General features: G+C 46.3%; 1 protein-coding gene across 2 annotated transcripts in view; it reads left to right on the top strand.

The window, feature by feature from the left end:
- COL6A2 (collagen type VI alpha 2 chain) overlaps positions 1 to 6,517 on the top strand; it is a 47,428-nt gene extending 40,911 nt beyond the window's left edge. Inside the window, exons 28-29 of one of the 2 annotated variants that reach the window (XM_033172002.1) lie at positions 5,691 to 6,374; positions 6,409 to 6,517. In XM_033172002.1, coding sequence (XP_033027893.1) covers positions 5,691 to 6,298 — 608 coding nt within the window. In that variant the 3' untranslated portion in view covers positions 6,299 to 6,374; positions 6,409 to 6,517. Of the gene's footprint in view, positions 1 to 5,690 lie in introns of both variants that reach the window. The other variant, XM_033172012.1, reaches the window with a different exon arrangement.
- Positions 6,518 to 17,358: the final 10,841 nt, after the last annotated feature.

Here is a 17,358-nt window from a genome sequence, read left to right as displayed (position 1 = left end):
AGAAACCAGAGGTCCATGCCATACCAGAAAGCCCTGAAAATATTCTTTTGACACTCACTTGCAGATGGGAGGAACCCTGGGATCGAAAACCCAGTTATTTTCCGCCCTATGGAAAAGGGAGACAAGATACCTTTCCCCAGCAGCAAACCTATGATCGCCCAGTTCCTGAACTCCACGAGGGAGATCCAGGACCCCAGCATGTACACCCAGCTCGTGGCCACCTTGGCCTATACCGCCGAAAAAGCCAAGTTTTCCACTGGACATGAGCGGCAGGAGTGGATGGACCTGTTCATTGACACCTTTAAAATGGTGCACAGCGAGATTGTTGGGGATCCAGATACTGTAATAGGCCTTTGCTGAGACTGTGCTCTGCCTCTGTCAAAAGAATAGGACTTCATTCTGCCTATGAAACACAAAGCTAGTCAGAAATGTCATTTTATCTGTAGAAATTTTGCTGGAGCTCTCATTAGTGCTAGGCCATTGCAACAAGAGAAGCTTCTAGAAATAGGAACTTCTGAAAAAGTCAGTCTCAGCTGCTCTTAAGGCTTATACGCAGCTTCGCTGCCAGACCAGCTCATTTGACCCATGCCAGAGGAGAAATGGAGTTACCATGTAGAGAACAAAGCAAACAAGGCAGAATGGCCCCAAAATAGACTTTCCTGACTTTCTCACTTGAAAAATCACACTGTGCTGATAAACTCACATATTCTTGAAACAATCCAACATGGACTTGTTGGGCAGGGAGCCTAAGAACAGCCCTCTTGCCAGCCACATGGTGGCAGCCTCTGAGCATGCTAAAAGCTGTGAAATACGAACTACACACTTGCATCCCTACCTTTCCTATTTCCCACTTCCCTTAATTCTGAAGTGATTTTTGGAGGGCAGGAATCCTCAGTTTACCAACACACTTACAGACGACTGCTTCTTCACACCAATACAAACATGGATCATTTCTAAGTGGTCGGAAGTTGTCTGTTTCTGTCCTCAAAACATAGCATTGCCAGCCTATCAGTATGGCAGAAACTTATGAGCTGGAATTTTGATCCTGTCTTGTAAAGTTATATGTGTTCCTCTCCCTGTTGTCTGTCTATAAATTGTTGTCTGTCTTTTTACTGAAATGGCTTTTCTAGGTAATGGAAGGAAACATCGATCCCATATATTTTCTCTCTTGAATTCTCAGGGTGCAGCCAGATATTCTTAAGTGTGGCCGAAGTGTTTTGAACACACATTCACTGCATTCCAGAGCATTTGTTTTCACAGCTTGGAATGTGTATTCAAACTGCAGCCCTTGTCTCCGTCTTCACCCTAAAGCCTTGGGTGCTCCCACCTGGAAATAATTTAGTCTGCCAGATCAGTTGCCCAGCTCAGTATCCACTGGTTCTGCCTGAGGATTGTCCTTGGTAGAACTTGGTCTCTGTGTGCTTTGTTTCATTGCTGATCTATTTGTTTGTTTTTGTATATATGTGTTTCTCCATTTTGCACATCTTTTGCCCTCCTTAGTGAGCTACTGTCATCAAAATTACTGATGGAAATTAAGAAGGATATTCTATTACTGTAAAAAGTAATGCAAAATGAAAATTTAGGTTTGAGGGTATGAAGATTCTACATCTTGAGACTCTGAGATGACTGTCCTGCCACCCTTTGCGTGAGCGGATGTCTATGATACACGAGGGCCCACAATTGAGCCCAAAATGCCACAGTCAATAAGAGAGTTAGAAAAGGCATTCAACACAGAAGTAATGTGTTTAAGCTATTGCTGTATTTCCAACACTGTAGCAAAAACAGCCTCTGCATGAAGAAAAAAATGCATTTATAATACACATTTGGGGAAACTACAAATATATTGGCCTGTTTTTAAAGGGCTTGCTTGCTGGACTCTTTTAAGCAATCTAATTTCACCTGATTCCTCCCACTGCAAACTTCAGTAATGACTGGCTGAATCCCAAGTAATTATTGATAGCATACACCTAGCCAAGCAGAACTGAATTCTGAATGCAGTTCAGCCTTTGTGCAAGTCCCCCTTCCACTATTCCAACTTCATGGGGCAAACAAGAGGTTTATCATAAAGACAGAATTCACACACATTTTACATACACCCTTAATTTTAATTTTAATTTTGCAGTTGATGCAAGGTTGACCCATATGAACTGCGTACGTCTTGTGACTGTAGTCTGACATGTGATCACAGGCCAATCCAGATATTGTCCTAATACATGAAATTTGATCATCTGATATTGCCTTCACTTTTGCACACATGTGGAGCCGCCCCTAAGACCCACATGGCCCCCGACTGCATTTTCTTTTAAAAATGGTTGCAACTGCTTCTGTGGCTCCATCCTGAGCTGGCTTGCAGGATGCAATCGGCTATGCTTTGAGCAGATCTGTTGTAGATCATATAAATTATATGAAAAGCTGTGGGCATGTCAAAGACAGGGCAGACAGTGAGCCCCACACCTTGTGTTCTATAAAGTAACATGAGAGAAAACAGTAATCCAATTAAAGTGTTGATGTGAAGAGATAAATGTGTCTGATTTATGCTGGTGTTTCCCCTCCTGCTTTCAGAAATGCAGCAGGGTCAAATGAAAATATGGACTAGTCCAACAATGAAGATGTGTTTGCTAACCAGGAGCAGAGCGATCCAAGCAGAGTCTTCCCTCTGGTCTGCTCCTGGCCCCCTCCCAGGGGAGCACAGTTGCAGGTGCTGATTGGCTCCCTCGTGGCAGGCTCCGCCTCCCTCCTGCACAGCAGTGCACACAAGTACCCCTTGGCAGTGCAGGAAGCCGGCTGCTGTCCCTCCCAGCCCCCACCCTGCCCCATGCGAGAGGACACATTGGGCTCCTGGGGAGGCCAGGGCCCTGGGACTTATCAGCGTCTGGATGTATAAGCTGTTGAGATTCCCACCATATGCATGGTCTTGAAGGTAGAAAAGCAAGCGATTCCATGAAAACAGTGTTGGGCTGCATGCACCATGGATATCAGTTCAAAATAATAAATTCAGGAATAGACAATGGGGGGCACACACACCTTTTTTAAACCACACTAAACCATTCTTGGTTGTTGGGTGAGTGGTGGGGTGACTGGGGCAATTGCTTGAAGCGTATCCTGGTTGAAAGGAGCACATGTGGAGCCCCAAAGATCTTAGGATTGCAACCTTTCCGTTATTACAAACGATGCATTCCAGTGTTGTGAGCCCGTGGGGAGGGGGGGGGGTCCAGCAACCAAGACCAGGGAATGCTAACTCACGGCCTCACCAGCCAGAAGGGGCTAGCAGTGATCTGGGGCTGGCAGCCAGACATCAAAAGGGACGGGAAATGTACGTAATCCGGGGGTGGGGGGTGGGCAAAGCCAATCATTAAAAGAAGTAGAAGCATCACCAGGCAAGGTTCTGGTGAGAGACGAGGTGCTCCGGGTTCAAAAGTTAGCTCTGAAGGCAGAGGGTTTTTTATATAATGTGTTGCTAGGTTTACTGTCATCTACCCTGTGATCCTTGGATGAAGGGTGTTATTGAAATTTACTAAATAAATGAAAGCATCTGGGCTGGTCCTCAGGGGCAGCTGACTGAGTGTTCTTTCAGGTAACAGGGCTGGTCCTGCAGCCCAGGTGGCATCCCCTGAGGAGCATGGTCAACAGGTGAGGGTTGTGGCCGTGGCGGGACAGTCATGAAGGTTCTGGGAGCAAAGGGGCCATTGGGAGGGAGGGAGGGGGGCCCTTTCCAGGGTCCTCCTGGCGTTCTGCACTTAGGCATATGCAAAGTTGTTGTTCCAATATCCCTCACTGGCAGGGAGGTAGTCAGAAGTTCTGAGAATGTGAACCTTTATCGGACATAAATAATACAGGTAAGTAAGCTCTCAGTTCATAGCAGGCACAAGACTGGAGCTTTTTGCTCTTAATTTGAAGAGTTTTTACGCATTTGCGGCCTCCTTTCATGGGGCAAGAACTGCTAGGTCCGTTTTGTTTTTTTTAACAGCGCAAGCTATACAACTAAAAAGGAGCTAGCAATAACATCTACAGGTGTCCTAAAAATAGGGGTGTGTATAATCAGGTTAGTTTACAAACTGCCAGGGCTCTTCCATTTGGTCCAGCTTTCCTTCTGTTCACCCCACGCTTTCCAGGCAGGGGCCCGAGAGGCTCTTCTTTTCTCCTGCCACTCTCCCTGCGAAAACCGCTGAATTGTGGGTTGCTCTGACAAATCCCAGTCCACAGAAACCCCCATCGATGTTTGTTCCGATTCAGCAGGTTTTCCCACGGATGAAAGAAGAGCCTTTCAGGGCCAGGCTAGAAAGAATGGGGCAGCTGGAAGTGTGGACAAGCTCAAAGTGCTGTTGCCCCAGGTTGGCTTGGTTAAATTTAGAATAAGTCACTGAGGTGGGGGGGGGGTGGAAATATGTGTAGAAAACCACAAATTTCTGTGCCCAGGTCTTGCCTTGCTGTGGGGCAGGATCTTCCCCAGGCACAGAGGTTGTGAAGCAGATGGCCAACACTGAGACCATTCCTCTGTTTCGCGCCAAAAACAGTTTACCATTACTCTTTTCCAATTGCTGCGTGAAATACCCCTCAATTGCGGGAGCTGGGGGCGGGTTATCATTTTTTAGATGTAAGAGAAGAACCTCCTCAGAACGCTGTGCTGGTCGTGGTACAACTTTTTGTTCTGAAGAACTGTAGTCGACAAATATCTGACATGAAGTTATAGAAATGTTTGCTGTTTGTAGATGCAGCCTCTTTGACACGTATGTTTTCTTCCTTTCACTAACTAAGATGTCTGAAGTACTAAGCAATGCCACACATACCTGGGGCAGAAATGGACAGGGGTTCCGCTGTGTATGCAGCCCTCTTTTCCTTCATTGCATAATTTGGAAGCAACAAATATTATAACAGATTTCTTTATTGTTGGCTCTTCGGTCATTATTGTCTGGGGTTCTTGTGAGCTGCTTTAAGCATTTCGTGTTTCACTTTGAGTTGGCTTGCTGAATGCATGTCAGGTTTTCCTTCAAGTTTGGATCTTGTATAAATTACTCTTCTTTGCTCAAAATACCATGTCCGGTGTTTAACAATCTCAGATGATGACCTTACTTTCTACAAACATTCAGGTAGAAAATATTTGTACCAGATTCAAGGGGAGGAAATGAATCAGTTTTGTGAATGCGAAACATTGAAAGGTTTTGTATTGTTCACTCTTTGGTGAGGAAAGAACTCGCTTGTTAATAGAGAGATGTGGGTCCAGTAAAAGAGGTTTATTTGATTTAGATTATTTACTGATTCACGGGACTAGCTGTCTGATCTGCCACTGTCAATATTCCTTTGAAGTATGCTGGGTATTTTTAAATTTTGCATCCCGTCTCTATCCCAACTTTTCTCCAAGTAGCTCAAGGCAGCATACATGGTTCTCCCTCCCACACCCTTTTATCCCCACAACAGCCCTTTGAGGTAGGGTAGGTTGAGTCATTTGCTTAACAACCCCCAATGGGCTTTATGGCTGAATAGGGGTTTCAACCCCAGGCACTCATCTGTTTCTTGGGCTATAGCAGAGGAAACATTCCCTCAACCTGATAGGTCAATAGGTTTTCAGATCTTACATTCTACAATGCAGGGCTTGGGTGACTTCCAACTCTTCAGTTCTATGAGTCTATTAAAGCCATGCCCTCATGAGTAGCCCCAGAGGGATGACGGTCTGTTTTCTTTTCCCCCTACAGAGCTTGCTGTTGCCCAGTGCACACAGCGCCCTGTGGACATTGTCTTCCTCCTGGATGGCTCTGAAAGAATTGGTGAACTGAACTTCCAGAGGGCCCACCGTTTTGTAGAAGATGTGGCCCGACGTCTAACCCTAGCCAGAAGTAACAGTGACAATATGAATGCGCGCATTGCCCTTGTGCAGTACGGAAGTGAGAATGAACATAGGGTGGCTTTTGAATTGACACACAATCTCACTATCATCTCGGATGCCTTAGATCAGATCAAATACTTGGACTCTTCTTCCAACATTGGGTCTGGCATCATCCATGCCGTCAACAACATTGTCATCAACCCGAGAGACAGGCAGAGAGCAGCCAGGCGCAACGCCGAGCTGTCATTTGTCTTCATCACAGATGGCATTACAGGCAGCAAAAACCTGGTTGAGGCTGTTGACTCCATGAAGAAGCAGAATGTGATGCCCACCGTGGTGGCCTTAGGGAGCGATGTGGACATGGATGTTCTGCTGAAGATTGGTCTGGGGGACCAGGCAGCCATTTTCCGGGAGAAGGACTATGCCAGCCTCTCCCAGCCTGGCTTCTTTGATAGATTCATTAGGTGGATCTGTTAGTTGCAGGGAAGTGCAGTCTCCCATCACACACCAAAGTTATTAATGTCCTAAAATGGTTATATGGTTTTTAGCAAATGCAAGTTGCCCAAGGGCAGCACGCACAAATCTGCGGTGGATTTATTTTTATAGCCAAAACCTGTAGGCTCATTTTAAATTTCATGATGAAACTCAATTTTATGGTGCTAATTAAAATCAAGGTGAAGGAAGGATCCAAAACTACACAATGTCATATCTTACAACTTTGTTTAAACAGAATTTTTTGTGCTGTAATCCTGTAGGTGCTAAACAGAAGAACAACAAAGTGTTCACATTCAGCACAAAGAATAATCATCTCCAATGAGGGTCTCCAGTAAACTGTCCTTCCATCCCCACCCCACCACCCACATCAGCACCTCACGTGCCAATCATCTGTTTCTAGAAGCTGGTTCCTTTACTGGCAGGTGGAGATAATTTGAATTTTGTCCTGATCCTGGTGCTAAAATCTCCTTATTCTCTTTCCAAGGAAACCCTGCCAGTGTTTCCTATGCAGCTGTGTCGCATCCCACCCTTTCTCACAGGTGAAAACAGCTGCAGGAAATTATCAGCACTGAGTCCTGGGCTTTGGGCCACTCCATTAGCCTGGTCTTTCTTCCTTGCTTTTCATGCAATTGCTTAATGGCTGCAGCAAAAGAATTTTCTGGCGCTTAAATGTACTTTGCAAGCTTAACTACCGGTATAACACCAAGAGCCAGGGAAAGAGTGAGGAGCCATGGAGGGCCCTCATCCTGTGCTGACACCGCCCTGTTTCAGTGCAGGTGACAGCCATTGCAACCTTTTATGGGGATCACGTTGGTTTGTCTCTGGCTCCCCCTGCTGCAGCATGAGTTTTCACGCCGCAGTATTTGCAAATGCCCTCCTTAAGGATAAGCCCAAAGCCACCTGCCTTGCCTTGCCTCAGGCTCCCGTTTCCCTTTCCTCAATCACAATGAGTAGCACTGCTGGCATGAGATGGGATTAGACCAGGAGTCAGCAAACCTTTTCAGCAGGGGGCCGGTCCACTGTCCCTCAGACCTTGTGGGGGGCCGGACTATATTTGGGGGGGGGATGAACAAATTCCTATGCCTCACAAATAACCCAGAGATGCATTTTAAATAAAAAGACACATTCTACTCATGTAAAAACACGCTGATTCCTGGACTGTCCGTGGGCCGGATTTAGAAGGCAATTGGGCCTGATCTGGCCCCTGGGCCTTAGTTTGCCTACCCATGGATGAGACTTAGTCTTTCTGAGTTTTTGCTATGCTGCACAGAAGTGCCTTTCTTATGTACCCAAACCTTCCTGTGGAAAGTACGTCTCTCCTTCTACTTCTAACTGCTGTTACCACCCTTTCTCCCACATTAATCACAAAGCACTTCCTCCTTTGAGATACAGTGTGAATCATAAAGTCAGACATAATGCAAAACATGTTGATGGGTGTGCAATGAAATTGCAACTTCAGTGTATTCTTGGGATTGCTGTTTCTGCAATAACATCCTTACTTGAGCCAAAATTGCACTCTTGGTAAATAAACTCATTTTCACACTAGCTTAAAAATATTGTTGTTTATCATTGCATTAGAACACACTTTCATTTTAGCCATCATAGAATACACTTTACAAGCCAGTCCCAAGATTCAGCAAACTGCTAGAAGAGTCAGTGGACAAACATGCATTTGATGTAAATATTCATGTGAAGCATGTTCCATATGTGACTAGGAGTTTTACTCCTGCAAAATGCAAGGATTTCAGTCTTTGTCAAGGTGGGTATCTAAATCATGCCTTTATTTCGGGGGCACGATGGAAACAGGTAGGAATGGATATGGAAAATGGAAAGGAAACTTGATATCACATGGCTTTTTAAACATTTCTTTTGGAATTGCTACAAACTGAACCAAGTATTACATGATTACTGGACCATGTGAAAAACAATGGAGGAATGTCAGAACAGGTCTCGATTGCAGGCATTCATCTGGGAACGGACATCTTCCTCAGTCTGAATCGGAGCTGCTGCTGGAACTGCCATGGTGCTGAAAGAGAAACAGATGCCAGCATGCCATCACTGCTGCTATTTCAGCTCATATTTATTGATTTATTTTGTATTTTCTTCACCTTCTGCATTTTCAACCCACTCTAGGTTCACCTCTTTAGTGTTAATTCTGCCTGCTTGTTATGATGAAGATTTTGAGTAATTAATGGAAAGATAAACACGTTCCCCACGCCTTCGCTGACTCCCTGGTCGCCCTTGCACTGCAGCCCCGTAGGCCCATGGCTACTGAAGCTGCCTTTCTTCTGCAGCTTGGCTCAGGGAGACACCTTCAAGTCACTCCTCCTTACCTTTTTGCCGTGGTGCCCATGGTGCCCATGCCCATGCTTGTGGTGCTTTGGCTTTTTGTGATGCCCATGGTGGCTTCCGGGAGGATGGCAACCAGGCGGTGGGGGAGGGCAGCCTCCAGGTCCTCCAGGGAGCATTCCAGGTGGAGGATGGTGTCCGTGGTGGGGTGGTCCATGAGGAGGGGGCGCACAGGGCCCAGGGAATCCAGAGTGGGGAGGCAGCTGGCCAGGGTACCCTGGGGGTGGGCAGGGCTGCATGCCTGGTCCAGAGTATGGCCCAGGGTATGATCCAGGAGCAGGAGGGTAAGGCTGCTGCGGCGGCATCCCACCAGGCATTCCTGCCAGAGAGTAAAACAAAATCGTAGGATTGGGGACCTTCGTCTAACAGGTTTGATCAAGCTGGTGTATTGGAGCCAGAAATTGGGGGGGTCTTCTCTCAGGAAACCACGACCCACTCTGGGATAGGCATGTCTTCACTGCCTCCCTGGGTGTTTTTCTGATCATTTTTCATGCCTGGTGTGCCATTTCTCCTCACAGCAGACCTGCAAGGTAAGTGTGTGTTGGGGGGGGCACAATCTCACGTGTGGGCTGTTTGTCTGCACTGGTCTAGGTCATTTAAATATGCTACAACATGGTGAATCAACTTGCCACTGAAGCCAGAGCCCAATAACTGCCTCCACCAGATATGTTGACAAGGCAAAGTTTACCTGAATTGGGGTTCCACATGTCAGAAGAGAAGGTCTCGACCTGCAATGAAGTCAGACTGTTTAGTTGTTTGAAGAGTCCTGTCCCCACCTGGCTTCTCTTCTCTCTCTCTCTCTCTCTCACCCAAGGCTTCCAACCCTGTTCTGGCAGAGCTATGCCTTCAGTAGCTCCAAAAGGAGAATGTATTCAGTGAACCCAAGCTGCTTGCCCTTGTAGTGTCCATTTATCATTTATTCAAATGGTACTTGCATTACTTTTATTAAAGGCTCTACAATTCTATGATTTTACGACTTACATATCACTAACTTCGCATCGTTTTAGGCTGCATATTTATAATGAGTGGAGTGCAACAGGCTTCAGATCATTAAGGGTTCTCTATTTTCCACAGTGATGAGAGTTGCTGAGGCCATCAATGGTTGCAGTCATATGGGAAGTCCATTCAGACATGAGCCCAGTCAGTTCAATGACATTTATACCCAGAGGATTTTTATAGGATGTCGCAGGCTCATTTTCATTGGAAGTGATAGAGCACTGGAAACTTACACAGTTTTTATACTGTTGATTTTATTTAATAAGAGCACTTAAAGGTAAAGGAACCCCTGACCATTAGGTTCAGTCGTGGACGACTCGGGGGTTGCAGTGCTCATCTCACTTTACTGGCCAAGGGAGCTGCGGTACAGCTTCTGGGTCATGTGGCCAGCATGACTAAGCCGCTTCTGGCAAACCACAGTAGTCCACGGAAATGCTGTTTACCCATTGCTTTCAGATTTTCAAAGTGGTTCACATGCATTAACTGGTCATCCTTATGGTGCTTTGGTAAGGTAAGTTAGAACATGCATTCCCTTGTTGTAGATGTGGGGATGAAGCTGAGAGTGGGTTACCTGAAGCCCCTCTGTCAGTTCATAGCAGAAGTGATATTTGAACAAGAGGCTTCTGGACTTCCAGCTCTTTTTTTAAAAGGTGTTGTATATGCTACACAAGCAGAGAAGAGTGGGAACCTATCAACACCCCCCAACAACAGGCAGCACAGCTACTAACTCTGCACCAGATTCCCAGAGATCAGATGTAAGAAATCCCCAAGGCTGCACCCCAGATTCAGCTAACTCCAGCTAGAAAATTATCTCCAAAACTGCCAGTATAGCTCAGAACTGTTTCTCTGTGCCCTTTAAACTGTTGGCTTTAGGTTTTTCTTATGAAAGGGAGTGAGGTGGCTGGACTGTATGACTTGTAACTTTCCTCCCAACTCTGTGGTCTGAACAAGGCCAGGGCTGCTAAAGTGGTCAAACTAGATGGCCAGGGCTGGTCCCTTATATTATCTGGAGAGGTAAATAGGCTGGTGATATGTTGCCATGGGAGCTAAAATGGCCCAAGAAGGCAAAGGTGACAGCCAGAGATGACTCACCCATATTCATCTCCCATCCCCACTAGGGCTGCAAGACCTCCAGATTTCCCCAGACATGACCCAGATTTCAAAGGGGGGCAACGCTTTGGGGTTTCCTTTTTTAAAAGTGCAACAATTTTGGGGTCTTCCTAAAGAAAAGCTCAACAACATTCGGGGTGGCCTGGTTTTTACTTTTTGAAATATGGCAACCCTACACACACACACACACACACACACACCACTTTTGGGCAGGGGAGACAACCTAGGACTATGAGTAAGAAGCCAACAAGACAGACCAGAGTTTTGAGACAGGCAGGCGGGATGCCTGAAGTTTCAGGTTCTGAAAAGCTCATGGTGTCTGAGGGGCCCTGTTTCTCTCAAGAACTGTTACGGAAGATTTCGGCAATTTGTTAAGACGCTTACGCTATGCCTTCACCTTTGCTCCACTTCAGATCAAATATTACACACACCAGTCAGACTCTCAATCCAAAGAGAACAAAACCTAAGCAAGCAGGGAAGCCCACGAAGGGACCTCTCGCAGCTGGGAGAATTGGAGTGCGTGCACTTCTGCCACCTTCCAAGGGATGGAGAGTCATTCTTTTGTTAAATCTTGGGCTACCCTATCATTTCTGTCAAAAGATCAGCTTAAGGAAGCAAAGTCAGCAAGCAAGCATCCCTAACAACAAGTTGACACAAAGGGAAATGGCAAGTGTGCTTTGACATCTCCCAGGCAAACTGTGCCACATCTATCACCGGGGGGGGGGGGGGTCCCAAAATGGTCCTTGCACAAGCTTCATTCAGGTGGCCAACGGTGTGTTTGTGCTTGCAAACAGCACATGAAGTACATTGATTTTTAATTATATTTTATTGTTTCTTTTATTCCTTTTATATTTAATTGTATTAGGATAATAATTCAATAAAATACAATATCTAAGAAACAAAAGAAACAATACAAATACAATTAAAAATTGTACAGCATCTAGCTCATTATGATTGCTACAACAGGCAGAAAAATCACCAAGCTGTCTACTGAAGTCCCTAAGCAATTTTCAAGTGGATCTTGCAACCACAGTGATCTGTTGGATGAACTTCAGCGTGCAGTAATCAGATCCCTATACCTCCTATCACAGTTAATTTAGTTGGCAACATTCACATATTCAGTGGGAAGGAACTGCAGTTACTGACAAGGTTTACTGCAGGAGAGCCCTTGTTCCCCAGCCCACCTCTCACAAAACTGCCATTACCCAGCAATTCCTGCTTTTACATCTGTGGCGAACCACCGCCCTTGTTAATTTGACAATAAAATGTGACAGGGCACCTGTTTCTGTTTTTTGCTTGGCTGTGAAGGCTTAGCAAGCAACAAAACTGGCGATAAAGATGGAAAGGGGACCCAGGGAAGTCACTGCATTTTCTCAGCAAGTATTTCAGGGCTTCCTTCAGTAACTCCCTCGACTTTCTGAGTCACAACCTACACGGATCACAACTATGAGGAGCGACTCAGAAAATGGACGAGGGCGGCTGGGAAGGCAGTGAGAAAGAAACAGAAAATGTCACATGAAACAGCCCTAAGAATCAGCTCTAGACAAGAGCTGAGATTGGCAATGCTTTTTATGGGGGCAAAACTCTGAAAAACCTTGTAACTTTGAATCATCCATTGACAAGTCCTATCCAAGAGCAACAGCACCGTATGAAAACTATCCAGTGAGTGGGGACCACCTTTCCACCTTTTGTTAAAATAAAAGCAAAGTATGACAAGCAAAGTAGTTGCTATATCTTCCCCAGTCAGGAGAGCCAAACATAAAAGTTGGTGCTAGTTTAACTAGGTCTTTAGGGCTATGCTGGATTTTGAATTATATGTGTACACCAACAAACCTAAGCTGAATAAAAAATAAAGGTTTATATAGCTTTATATATCTGGTTCTCCTAAATAGAAGGCATGCAACTGAAAATTTATTTGATTTATTTTTGACCTATTACAAAGCATTTCTAGGTGACTGGCATACGAACTCAAAGCACAAAGTTTTAACAAGAATACCTCCCCCCAGACTACAACACATAAGTGCAATAATATTCCCCCCCAATGCCTGGGAGAAGAGGGGCGTCTTCCACCGTCTTCTCCCCCAGCTCAGTACTGAAAGTGCATACAGTACCCAAGTGACGCCTGTGCTCCTGCTGGATTCCTTCTTAGGGGATCATACAGTAAGCTTCCTTCACTTATATAACCACACCTTCAGCAATTAAAGACTTTCCTACCAATCAGAGAGCAGGGTGAAGCAGCGTCACCGTCGGAGAGCAAGCTTAGTAAAAGGTCGTTTTATTAACTTTTCAACTTTCCCTTCCATTATTTCCAGTTTGCATACATTCTTTTAAATGCAAACTCCACCCCCCAGCACTAAGGTTGTGTTGGAGACTCGGTACACAATGACAATGCAAACCTGCCTGAGGTGTGGCATGAAAAGGGAATACCTTGATTCAGTGAGCTATATTTATTCTGCCCCAATGATAAGAGGGAAATACATTTTGCATGCATGAGCAGCAGGAATTGGAGGTTCGTGTGAATGTGCAGGAGGAGCAGCCGAGGCCTGCAGGACTGGGTGAGATTTTTTTAAAAAAAAAAAAAACTCCAGTGATTTTGCCCCTGGGTGCCCCAAGATGGCCTTGCAGAATGGGGGCCAATCCTTATGTGTGAAGCCCTTAAAGAGACCCCAGCAGCAAGGGGCCCGTGAGTTTAGGGAGCAAGAGCCACTGGGAGGGTTATCTGCCTTTGTTTGGCCCATGAAGTGCTCCAGAGATGTTGGGAGTTGGGTTGCCACCCGTCCCTGGAAAAACGGGAGAATTCATTGCATTCATTGACACTGCCATTAGGTTCGGTACATTGAAAAATGGTTTGGTTTTTGCAGCAGCAACTGGCTTTACTTCCTGAGGCCGCTCTCCCTCCAAGATGGCCAGATCACCTTCAAGCCCATCTATGCTATGCCTAGACATGTAATGTGCAGTGTGATCAGGGCCAGATTGAGGTTGGATGAGGCCCTAAGCTACTGAAGGTAATGGGGCCCTTTATATGCCAGCTGTCCTTTGTCAACAACAATTGTCGCTGTTTTTTGTGTTGAATATATGCTATATGGTAATTTATGGACCTAATAGGTATCTCAAGCCATTTGCACATAACAAATAGGAGCTTACACAACACAAAACACTGTTGCTGTATGTAGGTTTTATTTTATTTTATTTTTTATCTTATATTTTGGAAATGTACATCCTTTAAATTGGGGGGGGGGGGGCAAGAGAGTGGGGCCCTAAGCTATAGCTTGTTTAGCTTACATGTAAATCCGGCACTGAGTCTGATTCTGCTGTCCCTGTGCCAGATCTCCAAACTGTGTATTTTCCCCCTGCCTTGTGGCAAAATCCCAAGCCCATTCCCCATTCTATTTGAAGGGAAACAACTGCTTAATGCAGCACGGAGTGACAGAAAGTAGTCATGGAAGGTGAAGGAGAGAGAGAGACACACACTGTTGTCTCAAAACAGAGGGACTTGCTGACTGGCCCTTTCTACAGAAACAAAGATGTTGTTATGCTTCATGCTGGTTTGTGTCAAACCAGTTAGCATTACAAAGCCCAGCTATGCATGTAATATGCAATAGTTTTCTTACAGTTGTAAATCATAGTGCTTTTGTTGTTGATTTTTCATTGAATAAAGCATTGTAAGCCATGTGTGCCATTGTGATGGATTGCTTTGAAGTCATTTCTGCACAAGGTAAAGCAGTTTTTACCCCCAATTCCTTTGCTAACTTTTCTTCTGCAGGGAAACTGCTTCTTGCTGTTTCTTTGTAGATCTAGGGACAGGTGTCTTGTTCTTGAGCAGGTAATGCTAGGAATTTGTGGAGAAGTAAGTAGGCTGTATGTGAGATCCTTCCAACCCCTGGATCAAGCAAGTGTTAACATTTAAGACAGGCTCACTTCCTGTGTTGAGGTGATCACCTGGGTGATGGGCCATTAAGGGAGACAAAGGAAAGGGGCTCTGCATGAGACACCAAGGGGTGCCCCCCCCACCAGTTTATGGTTAGTTAGAAGGACAAAGCCAGAGTTTAGAGTTGGGTTGCAGTGATGTGGGCCAGAAACCAAACAGCAAAGTTTGATTTCTGTTTCACTCCAAGGCTGTGGCCATGGGAGAAACAAGACCCTCTTGGGGTGTTTATGCTGTGGACCCCTCCATCACAGGCTCAGGTTGTATATATGTGTAAATAAACCATATATGCTCAAGACAATGCAGTTTCCGCTGTGCCTCATTCCCAAACGAGACACAGATCCTTGGTAAGCACCTGGAACCCCTGGAATCTCTCACCACTCAGAGATTGGGGTGGTGGGCAGCACTTAAACAAGAAAGCAAATACTATTCTAGACTTCATCAACAGAAGTGCAATGACCACTCAAGGGAAATAATAGTACCACTCTGTTCTGCCTTGGTCAGACCACACCTAGAATACTGTGTCCAGTTCTGGGTGCCACAATTTAAGAAGGCTCTTAAGAAGCTGGAATGTGTGCAGAAGGCAACCAAGAGAATCAAGGGTCTGGAAATGAAGCCTTATGAGGAGCACTTGAAGGATCTGGGTATGTATAGCCTGGTAAAGAATAGACAGAGAGAAGATAGAATCATACAGTTGGAAGAGACCACAAGGCCCATCCAGTCCAACCCAGATAGGATAGCAATCTTCAAATATCTCAAGGGCTGTCACATGGAAGATGGATCAAGCTTGTTTTCTGCTGCTCTAGAGAGTAGGACTTGAACCAATGGCTTCAAGTTACAAGAAAGGACACTAGGAAGAACTTTCTGACAGTAAGAGGTTTTTGACAGTGGTTAGACTTCCTCGGAAGGTGGTGGACAGAGCCGTCTCATCCATAGAGGCCGGTGGCGCAGCGCGCCAGGGCGCTGGGCACCCCAGGGGCGCCCCCGCGAGCCCGCCGGCATACCGGGCTCCCCCTCCCCAACCCGCCCCCGCCCCCACGGGCAGGCGGGCACTCGCGCGCCGGCGGGCGGGCTGTAAGCCGCCCGCCCTCGCCTCCCGGAGCCCCAGCTGGAGCGCTGGAGCGGCGCGGGGCTTTGCGCGACCTTCCAGCACTCCAGCTGGGGCTCTGGGAGGCGAGGGCGGCCGGCTTGCAGCCCGCCCGCCCGCCGGTGCGCGAGCGCCCGTCCGCCCGCCCCTCATCCTCCGCCCGCTGGCGCGCAAGCGCCTGCTCCAACGCCACGCCCCTCACCCCCCGCTCGCCCACCCCCCCTCCCGAGGGGCGGCCAGCGCGGGAGGGAGGCAGGGAGGCAGGCGGAGAGGCGGCAGGCTGGGGGCGCCGAGGGATCGCTGCGCCAGGGCGGCTGATCCCTCTAAGACGGGCCTGGTGGTGGACTATACTTTTGGAAACTTTTATGCAGAGGTTGGATGCCCATCTGTTATGGATGATCTAACTGAGATTCCTGCATTGCAAGCGGTTACACTGGATGAGAGCATAGCACTAAAATGCCATTTGCTTCTGTTTTTGTCTGATCTGGCTGCACAAAGGTCTGTTTATTTATTAAATTTATATCCCACCTTTCCAAAGAGCATCAAACAAGAAGTCATGATTCCAGTGCAGATGCAGACTGGGAAAGAGCTAAATTTAAGGGCTCTGCAGAAAGAAACAGGTCCAATCCCAAGGGCAGTTGTCACAACACTAAAAGCCTCATAACATGGTCTCTACAGGGGGCTCTCCCCTGCAGAGCACAGTGATCAGGTGGGCATATAAGGGGTGAGAGGATCTTTCAGGTGGTCCGGACCCAACCTGTATAGGGCTTTAGACACCAAAAGCAGCACCTTGAACTCAGCCCAGTAAGAGATATATTGCAGATGACTGCCAATATATTCTTATTACTTATGCAGAAAGTGAATTAAAGGTTCCCTGTAAGCACATGATACGGGAATCATATGTGAAAAACAGGAGGAGCAACTTATTCTAGTTGCAGTTACAGGTGGGTAGCTGTGTTGGTCTGCCATAGTCAAAACAAAATAAAATAAAAAATTCTTTCCAGTAGCACCTTAGAGACCAACTAAGTTTGTTCTTGGTATGAGCTTTCGTGTGCATGCACACTTGAAGAAGTGTGCATGCACACGAAAGAAGTACCTGAAGAAGTGTGCATGCACACGAAAGCTCATACCAAGAACAAACTTAGTTGGTCTCTAAGGTGCTACTGGGAAGAATTTTTATTCTAGTTGACAAGCTCCATATACAGAATTATCCAGAGTCTGGAGTGGAAGCAAGAGCTGGAGTCAAATTGTCTCAATAAAGGAGCTTATCTTTGTTTCCACCCTGCTTACACAGTGACGCAAGTCAGGCCATAGGGCATAACTGCCGAGCCCTCTCTCACATGGGGAGAGAGCAAGCCTTCTGACACTGTAATGCACCCCAGCAGGGAATGGGCTGGAAATTTCGACAACAGATGACGTGGAGGTTATTGAATGTTGGACTGAGCAGGGTCCCTTCACATGCCACTTGGTGTACTCTTCAACAAGAGCAAAGTACAATAGTTTGAGCACAGATACTTGATAAATGCAATGTAGATTAATTGCTGTAATTAGAGGGGTAATAAATAAAAGCAGGTA

Source organism: Lacerta agilis, chromosome 1 (genome assembly GCF_009819535.1).
Source record: "Lacerta agilis isolate rLacAgi1 chromosome 1, rLacAgi1.pri, whole genome shotgun sequence".
Classification (NCBI taxonomy): domain Eukaryota; kingdom Metazoa; phylum Chordata; class Lepidosauria; order Squamata; family Lacertidae; genus Lacerta; species Lacerta agilis.
This window is presented reverse-complemented; position numbering and strand designations above follow the sequence as displayed.